Genomic DNA, 20,381 nt, shown 5'->3' with positions numbered 1-20,381 from the left:
TATCCCTCTGTTCCCCCCCACTCATGCATCTGTCCAGACGCATCTTAAATGAATCTACCATGCCTGCCTTTACTTCCTCTGCTGACAACGCATTCCAGACACCCACCATACCAGACAACATCCTTGTAAACCTTCTGTGCACCCTCTCCAAAGCATACACATCCTTTTGGTAATGTGGCGACCAGAACTGTACCCAGTATTATAAATGCGGCAGAACCAACATCATGTACAATTTTAACATGACCTGTCAGCTCTTATAGTCAATACTCCGTCCAATGAGGGCAACCACACCATATGCCTTCTTGACCACTCTATCCACCCGTGCAGCAACCTTCAGGGTACAATGGACCTGCACTCCCAGATCTCTCTGCCCATCAACTTTTTCCAAGGCTCTTCTGTTCACTGTATAATTCACTCTAGAATTAGACTTGCCAAAATGCATCACCTCACATTTGCCTCGATTGAACTCCATCTGCCACTTCTCTGCCCAACTCTCCAGTCTATCTATATTCACCTACCACCCCACCAATCTCCATGTACAGCGTATCATCCGCCGTCATTTCCGCCACCTCCAAACGGACCCCACCACCAAGGATATATTTCCCTCCCCTCCCCTATCAGCGTTCCATAAAGACCACTCCCTCGGTGACTCCCTCGTCAGATCCACACCCCCCACCAACCCAACCTCCACTCCCGGCACCTTCCCCTGCAACCACAAGAAATGCAAAACTTGCGCCCACACCTCCCCCCTCACTTCCCTCCAAGGCCCCAAAGGAAACTTCCATATCTACCACAAATTCACCTGCACCTCCACACACATCATCTATTGCATCCGCTGCACCCGATGTGGCCTCCTCTATATTGGGGAGACAGGCCGCCTACTTGCAGAACGTTTCAGAGAACACCTCTGGGACACCCGGACCAATCAACCCAACCACCCCGTGGCTCAACACTTCAACTCCCCCTCCCACTCCACCAATGATATGCAGGTCTTTGGACTCCTCCATCGCCAGACCACAACAACACGACGGTTGGAGGAAGAGCGCCTCATCTTCCGCCTAGGAACCCTCCAACCACAAGGGATGAACTTGGATTTCACCAGTTTCCTCATTTCCCCTCCCCCCACCTTGTCTCAGTCAAATCCCTCAAACTCAGCACCGCCTTCCTAACCTGCAATCTTCTTCCTGACCTCTCCGCCCCCACCCCACTCCGGCCTATCACCCTCACCTTGACCTCTTTCCACCTATCGCATTTCCAACGCCCCTCCCCCAAGTCCCTCCTCCCTACCCTTTATCTTAGCCTGCTGGACACACTTTCCTCATTCCTGAAGAAGGGCTTATGCCCGAAACGTCGATTCTCCTATTCCCTGGATGCTGCCTGACCTGCTGCGCTGTTCCAGCAACACATTTTCAGCTCTGATCTCCAGCATCTGCAGACCTCACTTTCTCCTCCAGTCTATCTATATTGTCCAGTATTCTTTGGCAGTTCCTTATGCTTTCTGCTACTCCACCAATCTTCTTGCCATCTGCAAATTTGCTGATCATACCAACAGTGCCCTCTTCCAGATCATTGATGTATATCACCATTAGTCACCTTTCTCCATTTTGAGAAACCCCCTTCAACTACTACTGTCTCCTGTTGCTCAACCAGTTCTTTATCCACCTAGCTAGAAACCCCTGCACACCATGTGACTTCACTTTCTCTATTAGTTTACCATGGGGAACCTTATCAAATGCCTTACTAAAGTCCATGTATATGACAGCAACAGCCCTTCCTTCATCTATCAACTTGGTCACTTCCTCAAAGAACTACATGCTTAAAAATGTTTTGAGGGGGTCTGACCTAGTCCATAACAGTTCACTTTATTCTTTGACTAATTAAAGATCTTTTAAATTACACAGACAAACCCTGTGAGACACCCTACCAACCTTTTGCTTTGAGCCTGGAAATCTGGGTTCAGAATAGTTGCAAGGAATTGATTAACTTAAACCACAGAAACACATGCCATGAAGATACAAGTGACAAATTGTTTGATAATGAGGTATCACCTCTAACAGAGTGGGAATCAGTTTAGCTCAGTTGGCGGGATTGTTGGTTTGCAGAGCAGTGTGAGACCAACAGTGTGGGTTCAAAACCCATCACCGGTTTGAGGTTACCATGAAGGACTCTCCTTCTCAACATCTTCCTTCCCCTGATGTCAAGTGGCCCTCAGATTAGTCACCACTAATCACTTCTCTCCATAATAAGAGAGCAGCCCCTTTGTTCTGGTAAGACTATGGTAACGCAACAACAAGCTGGTTAGAATCAGCAAGGACAAATCTTATTGAATTGTTACGACCTGGGAAAAGAAGAATTGGATCTTTAAAACCACCAGCTAAAGACAGAATTATAGAACTGCAGATTTAATATATAAGCCCATCCTGGGATACGGATCATCTCACATATGTTGATAATTGAACAACTGGTATTCGTTTTGTAACTGCTTTCCAAAACCTATGATTGAAGGCAGCAACAGCTGGCTGAAAGGCTGGCCAACATGTGACAAAGGGACAAGAAGAGGGGCATGTCATATTAAAGAAGCTTGGCTGTAACTATTAAATAAAACCCAATTCTTCACTTTCCCATTAGGATGTCGATTGAGCAGTAAGAGATGCATGGCAAAAGCTTAGGGATGCAACACGTACAGAGACTAGAAGGATTTCTGGATATCTTTTGGGTACACTATCCCAGGTTGGCTGCCTCCTGGCTCAGAGAGTTCTGGCTGAGGCCAACAGGATGGATGGAAGTGAGATAACTGATTGAGATCGGTATTTATATGCACACTAATACCTCAGAAGAGACAAATATTGTTATGATTTTTTTTTTAGATCACTTACAGTATGGAAACAGGCCCCTTGGCCCAACATGTCCACACCGACCCACTACCCACCCAGACCCATTCCCCTACATTTACCCCTGCCCCTAACACTACGGGCAATTTAGCATGGCCAATTCACCTAACCTGCACATTTATGGACTGTGGGAAGAAACCGGAACCCCTGGAGGAAACCCACGCAGAGACGGGGAGAATGTGCAAACTCCACACAGTCAGTCGCCTGAGGCGGGAACTGAACCCGGGTCTCTGGCACTGTGAGGCAGCAGTGCTAACCACTGTGCCACCGTGCCGCCCATTCTTCTCAAAGTATGATAGGAAATGTGCCCAACACGTAGGAATGATGGGATATGATTTCATTCCTGTGGGAATCGAGCTAAGAATGTACATTGTAACAATTTACTGCTAATGAATTGAAACACAGATCACAAAGTTAAGGGGAAACTGAAGATTGAGTTGCTGTATAAACCAGCAGTGCCAAGGCTGAGGTTGAGATAAGGGGTGAAAATGTGTTGCTGGAAAAGCACAGCAGGTCAGGCAGCATCCAAGGAGCAGGAGAATCGACGTTTCAGGCATGAGCCCTTCTTCAGGAATGAGGAAGGTGTGCCAAGCAGACTAAGATAAAAGGTAGGGAGGAGGGACTTGGGGGAGGGGCGTTGGAAATGCAATAGGTGGAAGGAGATTAAGGTGAGGGTGATAGGCCGGAGTGGGGGTGGGGGCGGAGAGGTCAGGAAGAAGATTGCAGGTTAGGAAGGTGATGCTGAGTTCGAGGGTTCGGACTGAGACAAGATGGGGGGGAGGGGAAATGAGGAAACTGGAGAAGTCTGAGTTCATCCCTTGTGGTTGGAGGGTTCCTAGGCTGAAGATGAGGCGCTCTTCCTCCAGCCGTCGTGTTGCTATGGTCTGGCTATGGAGGAGTCAAAGGACCTGCATGTCCTTGGTGGAGTGGGAGGGGGAGTTGAAGTGTTGAGCCACGAGGTGGTTGGGTTGGTTGGTCCGGGTGTCCCAGAGGTGTTCTCTGAAACGTTCCGCAAGTAGGCGGCCTGTCTCCCCAATATAGAGGAGGCCACATCGGGTGCAGCGGATGCAGTAAATGATGTGTGTGGAGGTGCAGGTGAATTTATGGTGGATATGGAAGGATCCCTTGGGGCCTTCGAGGGAAGTAAGTGGGGAGGTGTGGGCGCAAGTTTTGCATTTCTTGTGGTTGCAGGGGAAGGTGCCAGGAGTGGACGTTGAGTTGGTGGGGGGTGTGGACCTGACGAGGGAGTCACGGAGGGAGTGGTCTTGTCGGAATGCTGATAGGCGAGGGAGGGAAATATATCCCTGGTGGTGGGGTCCGTTTGGAGGTGGCGGAAATGGCAACAGATGATACGATGTATATGGAGGTTGGTGGGGTGGTAGGTGAGGACCAGTGGGGTTCTGTCCTGGTGGCGATTGGAGGGATGGGGCTCCGTTGAGATAAAGGGGTCATGTATTACATTGAGAATTATACACTATGGTGAAACTTTTGTATTTACGGCGAGTCTATCCTGGGCAACCAGGTGGAGGCTATCTATCCCCAGCCTATGCTGGAATAAAATCTATAGTTACCACCCTCAAAAAGGATTGTTTTAAAATAACTAAAACAGTGTAACATTTGGTGAATGTTGTACTCAGAGACGGTAAGCCTTGGTGGTTGGATGGGACTTTGGGCCGAATTCCTCCATGAATGAAAAAGCTGAAAGTCTACTTGAGAGGAACAGAGCTTTGTGGGATACCAAGGCTGAAACTGATATTATACATTCTGAAGGAACTACCAGAGAAAACTGAAATAGCTTTCATTGTTGGATGGCCTGTTTCAAATGAAATTTATAGTTTCTACAAAATATAATTTGCCTTTAATTTATGTTGATTTAGGTTTGATTCTCAGTAAAAGAATTTAAGTATTGAAATCTTGTCCATCAGTTTATCATGGTTAGTGTTACGTTTGGTTCTTTTAGATTAGTAGTCTCCATGAGACAATAACAAATTATACTCAATATTAAATGGGCAAATATCACTTACCATCCGATACTGCACATTAAGCATCAATGCTTGTTTATCGTAGCGCTCAAATAGCGATGTCTCCATGCCAAGACGCCGACAGAACTCATTGCTTATAATAGGCCGTAGTTGCATATGGTCACCCAAAAGAACAATCTGAAGGTAAAAACATAATTTTATAAACAAATAATATGAAATTAAACATCAAATTCAAGCAGGCTGTTACTTCTTCCATAGTCAAAACAGTTCATTGCATAGACATTACAGAGTCTATCTACATTACTGAAATCTTTCTAATCTTCTTTTATTCGCTGCAACCTAGTGTTTCAATACAGCCAAGCTCAAGGACAGAGAAATCTATTCCACACATCAGATTATACTCTGCACGATCAACTCTCCCAAAGCCTGAACCAATCACAAAATAGAACTTCTGCCCACAATAAAGACATTAAAATAAGAATTTATTCCTCTGCTTCCGTTGTAATTTACATAGAATTAAAACCACATTAATTGAATATTTCCTAAAGAAACAAGGTTTAACAGTAGATTGAAAACCAATATACTTCACTCGGCCCCTGTCAATAAGTTTGTGAGGGATACTAAGGCTGACACAAAATATTGACAGTTATTTTCTCTAATCTTATTTTTAACTATTTTATTGTCTGAAAGAAAGAGCAGACAAGTATAATGCATGCACGTTGTTCAAAGCAATATTGCAAAAGGAATGAAAGACTTGTTGAATTTCTTCATGCCAATCATCATAGTAAAGAAGATAATATGTAGTACCATAGGAATATGAACAAAGGCATAGGATTCCTGAAGTAACCAGCAAGTTGATAGTTAGGTTCATTAATAAGCTATCTAACACTCATTGATCCTGAGCACACCAACAACTTAGTGGTTTTCAGGGAGAGGTGGGCACCGCAGGGAGTGGAGCATTTTACTTCCCCTTCCAACTCTATCTTGGTTTAGTCCCTGCTCTCCCCTTCACTTTCTTAATCATTCAGCATTGCCCTTTGATGTGAAGGGCACAGCTGGTCCCTGGCCACTCTGGTGTTTCCTTTCTTCCTGGTGGTGGGAAATGAATAAAGATTTGTACACCTGTTGTCTTTCACTGTGGCTCACACCTACACACAAACCTCATGGGTACTGGGGAAAATGTAAGCAGTACTGCTGTTAGGTGGTACTGTGGGGGTAAAATAAAGAAAAAAAATTAGTGGTCAGCATTTTCTTTATTGAGAAGGGCACTGCTTGTCACTGGCCACTCGGGTGTTTTTTATCTTCCTGGTGGTAGAATATGAATAAAGATTTATGCATTTTTTCTTCACTGTGTCCCTCACCTGCACACACACAACATGGGTGCTGAGGAATAAATAAGCATTATCACTGTTAGGCGGTAGTGTGAGGGTTTATAACAAAAAAAGATTAAATGGAAACAACACAGCTTTTCCACACCTTCTGAAGGCCATAGGAAGAGTCATTCATCATCAGACACGCTAGACTCAATCAAGGGACCAAGCATTGGGGGGGCTGTAGTAAAACATGACATTGCTTCTGCCTCCAACCTAGTTTCTTCCCCACCACAACACTCAGCCGCCATCTTACTCTTCTTCATGTCTGTGTTCCGTTGCATGGCCCTGCAGCTGCCACTGGTGCTGTTTGTGTGATTGGCAATGAGACACGGACAGCCTCTGATTTGGCTGGCAGTTCATCCGTCACTAGGTTCCTAAATCCCAGGGAAGACTCGCTGGTAGCCACGTGAGTGCAGGAAGTGCACTCAAAACCAAGGGGCCTTCCTCCGGAACTTGTTCAGGCTTTCCTGACAGTCCTCCAAACAATGGGCAATTTAATCCCGCAAAATGTTTCTGAGCTTGATGGGTGATTAATGTCAAAACAACGCTGAGGGGTTTGTGGATAACCACAGAGGAAGTAGTCATGATGCAGCTACAGAGAGCTTAAAAAGTGAGGACACGAATGACCATCAGGCAGAACAAAAAGAAAAGGCAGGGGTCATAGTAAATTTGGTACTTATTGAGTCATAGTGATGTACAATACAGAAACAGACCCTTCGGTCCAACTCATCCATGCCGACCAGATATCCTAAATTAATCTAGTCCCATTTGCCAGCACTTGGCCAATATCTCTCTAAACTCTTCGTATTCATATACCCATCCAGATGCCTTTTAAATGTTGCAATTGTACCAGCCTCCCCCTCTTCCTTGTTCAATTTTTCCCCTCTCACCTTAAACCTATGCCCTCTAGTTTTAGACTCCCCTACACTCAGGAAAATACCTTTTCTATTTGCCCTATCCATGCTCCTCATGATTTAATAAACATCTATAAGGTCACCCCTCAGCCTCTGACACTCTGGGAAAAATACCTCCAGCCTATTCAGCCTCTCCCTGTACCTTAAACTGTCCAATCCTAGCAACATCCTTGTAAATCTTTTCTGAAACCTTTTAAGTTTCAAAACATCCTACCTAAAGCAGGGAGACCAGAACTGAATGCAATATTCCAAAAGTGGCCAAACCAATGTCTTGTATTACTGCAAAATTACCTACCAACTCTTATACTCAATGCACTGACCAATAAATGTAAGCATACCAAATGCCTTCTTCGCTATTTTGTCAACTTGCAACTCCACCTTCAAGGAAGTATGAACCGGCACTCCAAGATCCCTTTGTTCAGCAACACTCCCATGATCTTATCATTGATTGCATCAGTCCTTCCAAAATGCAGCACCTCACACTTATCTAAATTAAACTCCATCTGCCAACCCTCAGCCCATTGGTCAATTTGATCAAAGTCCCATTATACTCTGAGGTAACCTTCTTCGATGTCCACTACACCTCCAATTTTGGTGTCATCTGCAAATTTACTAACCATACCTCCTATGTTCACATCCAAATCATTTGTATAAATGGCAAAAAGCAGTGCACCCAACTGTGAAAAAAAGGAACATATGAGACTTCAATTACCCGTATAGAGATTGGGGAAGAAAAGAATAAAGGGCAAGTGGATGAATGGGTATGTCATATCCAACCTATAGCTTTCTTTGAGGAAGTATCTAGATTTTTGACAGCTCCTTTTCTACCACTTTAGTTATTTCTTCAAAACACTCCCTCAGGGAGAGATAATCTGGAAAAAATCAGTCATGATTCACTGAGGAACACAATTCACCAATATGAGAGAGCACAGCATTTCATTCTCTTTACTTCAAGAAGAAGTTAGGTGCAAGAAATTAATATTATAGTCAGAAATCCACTTCTAGAGGATAATAACTTACCTGATTTGCTTGTTTATGTGCAACAATAGGGATTAACAGTTCTGGTTCAGTACACATGGCACTCTCATCCACCAATATTTGCCGCACACTCATTTCTTGTAGAACCTTACTGGAAGAAGTGGCACATGTGCAAAGGATGACATCATGACGTCTTAGTTCATGCTTCCGTGCTTTGCTGAGCAATTTCTTGTATCTAGCAAATGATTCCAATGACCAAAAGGTAAAGTTTACAACATAGTATTATGGAACTCTCCTAAACATTTGACATAATCTCAGCAGAAGGCATACTTCAGAAGTGGCAGAAGAGTGGAAGATCCTTTGCAAATTCAGTCCTATGTGTTGTCACCAATATATTTGGCAGCAACAATATAAGTTTCTCTGTCAGCAATTTAGAATTTTAACAATGGTTGGATAGCCAAAGAATAGCCAAAGAGTGAGCACTTCTGCCAAAGAATTCAAATACAAACATCACAGTTCACTGTTGAGATGTTCCCTGTAAAACAGCGCACCAATTGATCCAAATTCTTAACTAAAATTTCTCAACCAAAATGTCTCAATCACTTTTGCAATAATATGAAGCTTTTGATTATGGTTGTACCATCTTGAAGGCACTACAGAGCAAATGTCCAGTGCCAGTGCCATACATTCTACAAGATGGCACTTAATAGCATTGGAAAGAACATTCCTAGCTGGAAATTAACAATGAAAAAAATCATACCCCAATATATTAACAATGTTTCATCAGTGAGATTCTGCTCTTTATCACCAGTCAGGCGCATGCTTTGTGATATGCTCAGTAGAAGCACAGACTAAGTTACACACAGTGTAGATGAAAAGAAGGGTTTAGATTAGGACAGGAATAAGTTTTTTTTTAATCATTCATCATATCAATTCTCACCACATGCTTATTTAGCCAAACATGAACAAAATGGCATGCATTGGTTAAAATATATCAATGTGCCAATATTAATGATTGGTTTAGCAGTCTAATGATGCAACAAGTTTCAGCAAACAGAAAAGACAAATTAAACCTGAAGTTTATTGAAGAGGTAAGGAAGAAACAGCACCATCCAACTCAAAACCCATATGTTATCCCGGGTCTTGAATTCTCCAAATCTTATTCTATTGATTGAGCAGAACAAGTAACTTGCAGCTCCCTAGGTCAAATGTAATTAAATTTCAGCATTTAAGCATTTTCAATAGCAGTAGCTTTATTGTAAATTAATCTAAAATTTGGTTTAAAACTTGGTTTACTGTTTCAGATCTGAAAGTCTGTAAGGTCCACAATCTGCTGTAAAAGTAAACAAAGGTTGGTCATAGAGCGATGGCGAACCATCACCAACAGCCCCTTTGGTTGATATTCCTGGCACATATCATGAGCATGCCAAAAGGAAAATAATGAGAGGTACTGCAGCAAAATAAATCATACAGTAAAAATTAAACACAACAAGGCTCACTTTTCTTTATTGAAAATAAACCTAGGCTTCCAGTCCAGTCCTGCCAATTTTCCATTTGATCTGGACAAGAAGCCCAGAAATGTTCTCAGGAAAATATTTCATCTACAATATGTATCACTCTATTGCTCTGGTTGAAGACTGGGTACGATATTTCCTGTTACATTCTGGTAGATGGTAGAGAGAATTCTCAGGAATTAGTTATTAAGTGAGCTACTCGATTTCTGTCAGAGTGCAGACAATCACACAGAGGTCTCAGCAACAGTCTAACAGAGTTTGATTCTTCTGCCAGCCGAGAGAGTCTACCCCTGCGCATTTAGCACAGGAGTCTCATCGTCAGCATGCAAATAAGGTTGTGACTAGAAATCACTGGAATAAAGGGGAATCCTTGCTATAGGCAGAACAGCTGCCCTGAGATGGAAATGCCAACAGTAGGCCCACACAGCTAATATAGTGTTCTCTCTCATTTAAGTAGATCATAATTGATTTCCACCTTAAATCTATTTGCCTCACACCCATATACTCTATGATTCCTTTAGCTAACAAATATTTGTGAATCTCGGATTTAATAATTTTTATTGACTCAATCTCCACAGATGTTGGCAAGAGTGTTGCAGATGTTCAAGAACAAGAACAAGAACAAGAGAAATACAGCGCAGTACAGGCCCTTTGGCCCTCGATGTTGCGCCGATCCAAGCCCACCTAACCTACACTAGCCCACTATCCTCCATATGCCTATCCAATGCCCGTTTAAATGCCCATAAAGAGGGAGAGTCGACCACTGCTACTGGCAGGGCATTCCATGAACTCATGACTCGCTGAGTAAAGAATCTACCCCTACCATCTGTCCTATACCTACCACTCCTTAATTTAAAGCTATGCCCCCTCGTAATAGCTGACTCCATACGTGGAAAAAGGTTCTCATGGTCAACCCTATCTAAACCCCTAATCATCTTGTACACCTCTATCAAGTCACCCCTAAACCTTCTTTTCTCTAATGAAAACAGCCCCAAGTGCCTCAGCCTTTCCTCATACGATCTTCCTACCATACCAAGCAACATCCTAGTAAACCTCTTCTGCACCCGTTCCAGTGCCTCCACATCTTTCCTTTGTATGGCGACCAAAACTGCACACAATACTCCAGATGCAGCCACACCAGAGTCTTATACAACTGCAACATGAAATACAACTGCAACATGTTCACAATGCTGTCTTTGAAAATGTGCTTCTGAATTTTTGTCTTGAGGGTTTTAGTTCTAATTTTAAGATTGTACATATTGGTTCTGGATGTTTTCGCCAGAGATAGTGAGTTATCTTTCTCCACCCTCAATAACTTGGTTGAATCATCCTTCAAAGCTCATAAACCAAGTTCATGCATGCCCTTTAATCCCTGATGTCATTCTGGTGAATATGAACCATATTCCCCTTTCATTGCGAACATATCTCTTCTGATGAATACCACTTACAAGTAATTTGTTTCTTTATTCGTTTACAGGAAGAGGGTGGGGCTGTGTAGATCAACATTTACTACCCATCCCGAATTGCCCAGAGAGCAGTTAAGAGTCAACCACATTGTTGTGGGTTCGGAGTTATATGTACAGCAGATCAGGTCAGGATGGTAGTTTCCCTCTCTAAAGGATATTAGGGGTTTCCTGACAATTGACAATTGATTCATGGTCATCATCAGATTCTTAATTCAAGATTTTTATTGAAAATGAATTCTGCAAATGGCAGGATTTAAAACGAAGTCTCCAGAATAATATCTGAACTTCTGGATTAACAGTCGAATAATAATACCATAAGATGTCACCTCGCAAATTCAATGGTCCAGAAAGAGTCTGACCAGTGGTCTGGAAAACTGAAACATCACTTCCTGACTTTCAAGCTCCTTGAGTTAAAATCTAATTCTCTATTTGCCATTTTAATTACTTCTTGTAATTGTATACCACCTTTTGCTGATTTTTTAAAAATTAATTTCCTATCATACCTCCACGATTTCTAATCTCTCAACAAACTATTCCAATTAGTTAAAATACATTTCTGCATTCTTCATTACACTTTAACCGCCATAACTTTGCCCAGTTACTTAGTCTGCCTGTTCCCTCACTGTCAGATTGCTATGAAATTCTGGTATGACACACATCATTACATCTAACATGAGACTCAGTTTATAACAAACAATTCTGGAATTGTCTTAAGTACATTCATAAAAACAGTTCTACTTATCCTAACCAGTGTGGACAATAAAATCTCTTATAGTAACATTATGATTTTTTGGCAGATGGTTCCAAGTTCTCTGTAATTCTACAATACCACCTCATGATCCTGCACTCTCCCATCTGCTCAAAATTTTAACCACTATTTTTCAAAAGCCTGATTGCCTCTACTGAAATCGCTTGATTTTGTCAATGCATTTTGTAAACATAAATGTTGTCCTCTTCCTTTATAATGTTGCTGTCTTTTGTCTGGAAGTCTTGTAGTCCAGAATGTTTCACTGGCAACCATACCCAGCTTGTAGCCAGGTCTCTGAAATGGATACTAATCCTTGAGGTGAATTCGTGTGTTGTGCTCATTTGATTTTTTTTAATGCTACATGTATTTGAACTTTTACTTGAGTAGCATCTCCACCCTGTGGACATGTTTTCTTCTTTAAGGTCAGAATCATCTGCACTTAGCCTATCAGAGCATTTTCAGGTCAGAAATCCAGTTGGCTAATGGATGCGACTTAACCCTCATTTCTAAGCCAGCCACAGCATTCAAAGTTGCCCAAACAGTTCAGTGGGGAGAAAGATGACACAATCAAAGAAAGGATTTCTAATTAAACGGACCATGAGTTACAATATCTCACCAACACATGGATTTCTTTTTTAAGTGACAGCAACTACGGATTGGACAGGAGACCCAGGAAAGCTGCTTACTGTGTCTCTCACTCATAAACTGACAATTCTGCCTTTGGATTGGAGGGACTGCAATGAGGTGAGCTTCCCTGATGAGGGGAGGGAAAAAAAAACAACACATCCAATCAAACAGATGTGTTTGTGAGCTGTGAGGAGCAGGAATGTGTTCCCTTCAATTTGGAAACAGTGCACCAAAGATTGAGGACCTTATGTGGTATGACAGATGAGTGGAGGTAAGACCTTCAGGTAGCAAGCCCATTCTGACCTTCCAGCATTCTACTGCACAGCACTCCTCAGAATACATCTTGCAGCTCCAATCATTCCCCCTCCTCATGCCCCTCATCCACTCTCTCTCCAACCACCTCATCCCCTCACTTGAATAGTCAAGACTCACACTCACCCTCAATCCATTGCCCATGTTTCAGTCACCCTCCACAAATATTATCCTTCTCTCCCATTCTCAAAAAACATAATGAAGGCTCACATCTTTCTGTTTTCTAAACTAATTGGAAAGAAAACAGTAAATAACTTGACTATAGGCAGAGAGCTGAGGGGTACTGGTCATCCAGTGACAGGCACCTTGTCAGCTATCGATAATGCATACCCTCAGCTGCTGATTGAAATGTGTCCACAGAATATTATTGTTTAAAGCAGGCACAAGCTAGCTGTACAAATTATACAGTAAGTTAAAAGTGAGAAAAATACACAGGCAGATTTTTCTGACTTACTCATCTATGTCTTCTTCTGTCACTATTGTTCCACTTTGAATCATTTCATCATATGCTTTTATTTTAGACGCAAAAGGATTAGATGGTTCACGTATTTTGTAATGAAGTGTTATTGGCCTGCAACAAAAACAATGTGCTGCAGTTAATTATTCGTTTTAACTTCAGCCAAAGGCTGTTCCCACACATATAATGTACTAGATTCACAATGGCTATTTCTGTTTAACACCGACACCAACCTCAAGCAAACAAAATAGTTCTTTTAATTGAAAAACCTACACACAAGTATTAACTAAAGTGAAGATGAAAGCTGAAAATCATGGGATTGAAGATGCCATAAATCAGACAGGAGAAATTTGTTAATAATCAAGCTAAGTTTAAATGTTATATTCAAGTGTTGGATACATTTAAGGTTTTTGAGTTGGATTGTTCAGCACTTGGAAGTGGAATGAACAATTGTGGAGACTTGGAACTTTAAGCCTGTGTTCTCACAATGTAGGCCTGGATGATGAGAAGGTTAAACAAAATTCTAGCGAGACCTTGGACTGATTAGTTGCAGCTGCACCACACAAGTGCCAGGCAATGACATCTCCAACCAGAGAGAAATCTGACAATTTTACCATTGTTGAATTCTTCAGTATCAACAGTCTAGATATTACCATTGATTAAAAACTGAACTGCATCAGCCACACAAATACTGTAGCCGCAGAAACTAGGAACTTTGTGGCAATTGACTCACCTGACTTCTGAAAGGCTGCGTCCATCTACAAGACACAAGTCAGGAGTGTCATGGAGTACTCTCTGTTTGGTTGGGTGCATCTCCAACAACACGCAAGAAGATTGACACCATTCAGGACAAAGTAGCCCATTCGACTGTGTCCATCCAGCAAGTTCAATTTTGAGTCCATTCACTACCAAAGCACAATGGCAGCAATGTGTGCCAGGCACAGGATGCACAGCAGGAGCTCACACAGATTCCTTAGACAGCATCTTCCAAACCTACAATGTCTGTCATCTCAAAGGACAAGCGAATCAGATACATGAGAGCACAATCATATGCAAGCTCCTCACAAAGTCATACATGATCCCAACTTGGGACTATATTGCCACTCCATCACTGCTGTGGAGCAAAATTCTGGAATTCCCTCTCCAGCAGCACAGTGCATGGCAATTGTCCAACAAATCTGCACCACAATACCTTCTCCAGGGCAATTCAGGAGAACTTGGTCAATCTAGTGAGATTGCAGCACTGATCAACCAACTAACCAACTGACTTCCAGTGCCACTTCTATCCCGAGTGCCTGCACATCTTTTCTCTCAGGTAGATTCCCAAGATGCCTTTCTCTGCTAGCAACGCTTCCGCAGGAATATCTGAATATAGTGGGCCCGTGGTCATTCCACACAGTAGAAATGGTTCTCTTCCTTTCATCATCATTGTTTTTGGAGCAATGATGATGAAGTTCATTGCTTCATCATCAGAACTACAGCTGCAGATCTCTTTCTCTACCTTTGTTATTTTTCTTCTCTTCTTATTTACTTCTTCTGCTCCTGATCAACTGCAATTTAACTGGCACACGTCAGCTCAGTTTCCTTCCCTCCCATTTGTGTCATCCCAGACACGAGGGGAATCATTACTCTCACTTCTCCTTGCATACTCAATGAGGTTAGCTCCAAGGAAAATACCAGTGGGTGTCAGTGGTATCACATGGGCAGCTGGGTGCTGGGGGGAATTGTAGGGCACGCAGAAGATCCCTCTCAGTAATTTCTCAATAATTGCAGGAAAATCCAATCATAGATTTTTCTACTAACTTTTTGTGATACTTGTAGATAAAGATGTGAAATACCACTAAATATATTCGCTATGCACCAACCAACAAACCTTGGCTTAAATGGAAATAATCTTCCCTTAAATTTCTGTCAATGCTATTTTAATGTAGTCAGGTATAAGACTGAAACAACCAACATGTACGAATTAAGTGTCCGTAATTGATAAAAGAAAAATACATGATTTACCATCGTCGATCAGTAGTCATAATTGCAGCACGCATGTAAAACAAAAATGCAGCATAATCTTGGCATTTTGATCAGTTGATCTAGCATGAGACTCTTAGAACTGAATTTTGTTAGGATTACCAAGATAGCCATGGAGGCAAAGGTGTAGGGAGATATGGAAAGATGTGTAACAGCTGGCTCCCTGACACGTTTGCACATTTGAGCATATTTCTATAAATTAAACCAGCAGGTTCAATGATAACCTACTTAGCAGCTACAGAAATTCAGTTAGGGACAGTATGAATCACTTAATTTCAATCTTCCAAGCTGCAAGTGACTTTTAATGACAAGTGGGCCTCCTGTTGTAATAAGAGCCTCAAAATGGATTGGTGGGAAGAGCCAATGGCTACTCAATGTGGTCCCTTAGCAATTTAGTGATGCCCATGGAAGTTTGAATCATGGCATATATGTCACACCACGATGATCTGGATCTTCTGCAGGGTTCAAAATATATCGCTAAACAGGTGGCATTGATCTCAAAAATGGCCAAAAAAAATCTCATGGGAAAATTGAAAAGCAACCAATAAGAAAAAGAAGTTGTTGCCACATGTGGAACTCGAAACTTTTTAAAGGAGCTGCCCCTCCTCACCCCATCTGCTTCTGATAGGCTGACCAATGAACACCAGAAGAGCAAGGGCAGGAGGAAGATAGCGTGAGTGTATAGGAATGGAGAGATGGGGGCTGGGGAGGGAAGCTGGTCTGTGGGGCAAAACAGTGGGAGGGATGCATGCAGGCATTTGCAGGACTAGGCCAGGAATAAGCAAAGCTGCCTGGTTCGGCCAAGGAGTGGGGTGGAGCAAGTTTGCCTGGTGAAGTACAGGGAGTTTTCCAGGTGAGGGTGGTGTTCATGGGGAGTATTTGGGGAAGATTGAGTCTTCAGGCAAGGCCAGGAAGGTGGGGTTGGTGCAGGCCTGCAGGGCAGGATTGGGGGAAATGCAGTTCTGCTGAGTGATCAAGGGTTTAGAATTCGAATTTAGAATTAGAATCCCTACAGTGTGGAAAGAGGCCCATCGGTCCAACAAGTCCACACCGACCCTCTTAAGAGCGACACTCTGAAGAGCGACCCTCTGAAGAGCAACCCTCCGAAGAGCAACCCACCCAGGCCAATTCCCCTACCCTATATTTACCCCTGATGAATGCATCTAACCTACACATCCCTGAATACTATGGGCAACTTAGCTTGCCCAAATCACCTAACCTACACATCTTTGGATTGTGGGAGGAAACCGGAGCACCCGGGGGTGGAAACCACACAGACTCAGGGAGAATGTGCAAACTCCACACAGACCATTGTCCAGGGCTGGAATCGAACCCAGGTTCCCGGCGCTGTGAGGCAGCAGTGCGAACAACTGAGCCACCGTGCTGCAAAAAAAGGGACAGAGTTGAAGAGATAGAGTCTGCAGGTTGAGGCCATGGGATGGGGAGCAGACAGCTCAGAGGGCATGGTAAATTGGGTGCCTGAAAAGTATAACAAGAAGAAGCCAATGGCTGCAAAGGAGAATACAGGGGATGCATTGTGTGACTGTAAAGGGATGAGGGACAAATCTATCAACAAAAACTGGGACCCAACAAAACTTGAAATCACAGATATAGAATGTCTTTGCAAATGTATTTTTTAAAATGAAGTATGTGTCAGTTATTAATAGAAAACTTCTGTTGCTAACTTTCGGCTGCTGTATTGTGCCAATTTAAATAGTGTGTCTCGGAAAATTTGAGCTTTGCTTGTGTGTTGTGGTTTATGTTTAATGGAGAGTTGATAAATATTGACGATATTAATTCATTCTTTCCACTCAGTCTGTGAATCCAAATATAGACAGCAATGTTACTTGTGTGGCTGCATCTCAATGAATGAAGATGATAGCGAAAATGATAAAGTAGCACTCCCTGCCACCACTCTGAAAATGAAAAAGAAGCCCTTGAGAAATCTGAAGAGGACCCTCGACAGCAATCATCACCAGATTGTCCCTCTTTCACCTGCATGGACACTGGCTTCCTGGGTACAGCTTCTTTAGAAAAGCAGAGTGAACCTCCAGTCAAAGAAATTCACCACAGTGCCGGACTGTTGAAAGGAAGACTGGATACTGTTTATAGCAGTAGCCACAATGAGGTAAGTTTAAATGTGCAGTTTGAGAGTTAGTGAATTGGTGAGTAGATGAACAAATGAATGGGTTCGATGAGTAGGTGGTGAGGTACATGGGTTGGATTTCAAATCAGTACGATGGTAGATGGGTAGGTTTTAGGGTGGCAGCTAAGTAAGTTGGAAGGACAGAAGGTGGGTAGGGTGGCAAGTGGGTAAGGTGATATATGGGCACAATGGTTAGGTGACAGATGGGTGAATATGTAGCTGCCTCAGAGATTAGTCAGGTGGTTTTGGGGAAGTGGTCAGTTTGTGGGAGCAGTCAAATCTGGTCAGATAGTCAGGAAGTTGGTCATTAGTATGGTCGGGAACAGTAATCAGGAGGGGAGGGTCATGGAGGTAAGGCAAGTGAAGTGATTTCAAGGTCAATATGACAGAATAAGGGTATCAGTTGTATTGTTACCCACATATGTAGGATTATGTGTCTAACATTTCCTGTGTAACTTCAGGTCAGTAAGTTGAAAGTGCCTGAAGTCTCTGGTACGTCCAAGGCAATTTCTACCAATGTTGGTGCATCAGGACTTCCTCAGGGTCCACATGCACATCTTGGGTGTTATGTCTGATCTCCGATGATCTGGAGCCCACAGATCTGGGTCAATATATAATTTCATGTTGTTTTATTGTGTTAAAAAAAGCCCAGAAAACAACTTCTAATTAACTTATACTATATTTGCAAAAGAAATAGCCACCTCAGGTTAGGTTTCGGTTTTCCTTCCCGAACTGACTTCTTCGAGATCATCAGTTGGCTCCCAGGATATGGAAAATCCACCATTTCCATCTGCTCACTGTAAACACGGAGTGGTTTCAGATACTTCTGCAGCTTCAACAGGTATTCTACAAAGCAGATATGGGTATAGAAAAGTAGTGTTTTACAAGCATATTCAAGACACTGTCCACACTGATACGTATCCTCTCTGTATAAAGCCTGTATCTTACCATTATGAAATAACTAAGTGTAATCTCAGCTCTGACCCTACTGGGGAATGTTGTCATCACAATTACCATTAAGTCGTATATACTGTCAGCTTCTGCTTTGGTTGTCTCTGCATCACAGACTGACATTCATATTCTGCCAACTTCTTTTTTCATTATGAAAGTAGTAGTAAACAATGAACAGATAATCTGATTTGTCATCTTGATTGAGGGTTAGATATTTGCCAAAATATGAAGGATGACTCTCCTGCTCTTCTTCAAAGCTCATCCAAAAAGCAGAAAGAAGTTTCTCATAGCTTTCTCTCTGAAATAGAAGTTAGGGGGTTTACACCATACTACAGATTTAGAACTTAATCAAGGCTGTTGCTTGAGTGTGGTATGGAGGAGGAGCTATACTGCTGGAACTGGTGGCTTTCAGATTAACTGGTTATAAAGGCTCCATCTGGCAGCTCAGGCGAATGTATAAGATTGCATGACACTCTCAAAGAACTGATGCAATTCTTCTAGTACAGTTAGTTCTTACATAACATGATGGTTGAATTCTTGTGCATCCCTGCATTCTAGAAAAATGGTGCTTTAGCAACAGCGGTTAAAGTGTTTGTGAACACGCGTTTTAAAAGTTTAGAAACACTGCCCCCAGATCATCAATCACGTTACAGCGAATTCGTATTGATGAAACGCCGTTATAACAGAACAACCTGTATTCGAGCCAACACATCTTTGTAAACCAATGGAATATTAGAACTTATTCACTTTGTTATGATGGGATCCAGTTCTTTCACAACCAGACTGCTACATTAAAGTAATCCATTGTTTAGTACATTGCTTTTAGGCAACTTGACGATATGATAAGGTGAAATATAAAACTTTCTTTACATCGACAATCTTACTAAAACATGTTCTAACAATACAAGTTATAGGAAATGAAAACATTGTTCTAATATTTTAAGCAGTGCATTTCTGGAACATATCTGGAGTCTGATAAGAAGATCTTATGTGGAATACATATGTAGAATCCTTGGACACAGTCACACGGTATGAAAAACATATTTTAAAAATGTTATTGATATCCTTCATCCTCAGAAGTACAAAAAAAACTCAAATGCTCATAAAAGCAATGAACAAGGTTATTTCAACAATAGCAAATACAGCTGGCAGTGGAGTAAAATAAATTCTGATACCTCTTTTTACAGTTGCTGAATTCTGCAACTAATTGTTATCTGCAGCACTATATTAGGTTTTGTGCACATGCACATACGCATGTATGTATACATGTATACTCTAAAAACTACTTGAGAGTAATTCATTTTAATATAATTTTAGTAGTTTCTGACAGAGACCGCTCAAAATACTGGGGCTGATCTAGTTGTTTATGTCTGTGTGAATTAACCTGCAAAAGCATACATGGTTTGGATAGTAATATTTTCAGAATGCCTGTAAGTTATGATTAAATGTCTGGGTTAGTCTCAATGAAATGATGAATGATCAAATGTGCAAGTCAATGGCTGACAGGCTGAGAGGCTGAACAGCCTCAAAATGTCATGGGAACACCTCAGAGAGTTTGTTCAGTGTCTTCACATTCTATGCATTTGGCAGCTTGACCACATCTAATTGCAGCACTCAAGTGGCCGTGATTAGACCAAACTACCTCTGCAAGCATTTTGTCAACATCCTATGCATAAAAGTTCTGGAGGACAGCAGCAACAGCCACCCCTTGGCAACAAAGACCTGAGCACTGTGAATGCGCCCAGTCATCCAATCCTCTCACCAAAATTTCAATTGATAGAACCTGTCTACATGGCCCCGGTGACCTTAACTTTGCCTATCTTCCAAGACACCTTTTCCCTTCTATCACAGCTATAGCTCTAACTATCACTAGTGGTGACTTGCCTGAAGCTGCTGAGATACTGTTCCTCTGGCTGGGCCAATAGTTATTATAAAAAGACTACCAATCTTAACCAGATGATGGTCCTGGCGGCAACAAAATAAGCACCACAAGAAGG

At 42.2% G+C, this 20,381-nt stretch overlaps 1 protein-coding gene across 3 annotated transcripts in view; it reads right to left on the bottom strand.

Annotated features, from left to right (window-relative positions):
• The window catches only part of helz2a (helicase with zinc finger 2a), a 107,117-nt gene that overhangs the window by 26,610 nt on the left and 60,126 nt on the right, over nt 1–20,381 (bottom strand). For 2 of the 3 annotated variants that reach the window (XM_087994919.1, XM_087994920.1), the window contains exons 13-16: nt 18,135–18,279; nt 13,260–13,376; nt 8,181–8,373; nt 4,916–5,050 (exon numbers count right to left, since the gene is read on the bottom strand). In XM_087994919.1, coding sequence (XP_087851045.1) covers nt 4,916–5,050; nt 8,181–8,373; nt 13,260–13,376; nt 18,135–18,279 — 590 coding nt within the window. Of the gene's footprint in view, nt 1–4,915; nt 5,051–8,180; nt 8,374–13,259; nt 13,377–14,015; nt 14,265–18,134; nt 18,280–20,381 lie in introns of those variants that run through there. The other variant, XM_087994921.1, reaches the window with a different exon arrangement.

This window comes from Chiloscyllium plagiosum, unplaced genomic scaffold (genome assembly GCF_037043375.1).
Source record: "Chiloscyllium plagiosum isolate Xiang-an unplaced genomic scaffold, Cpla_swu_hap1 HiC_scaffold_15, whole genome shotgun sequence".
In the NCBI taxonomy this organism is placed as follows: Eukaryota; Metazoa; Chordata; class Chondrichthyes; order Orectolobiformes; family Hemiscylliidae; genus Chiloscyllium; species Chiloscyllium plagiosum.
This window is presented reverse-complemented; position numbering and strand designations above follow the sequence as displayed.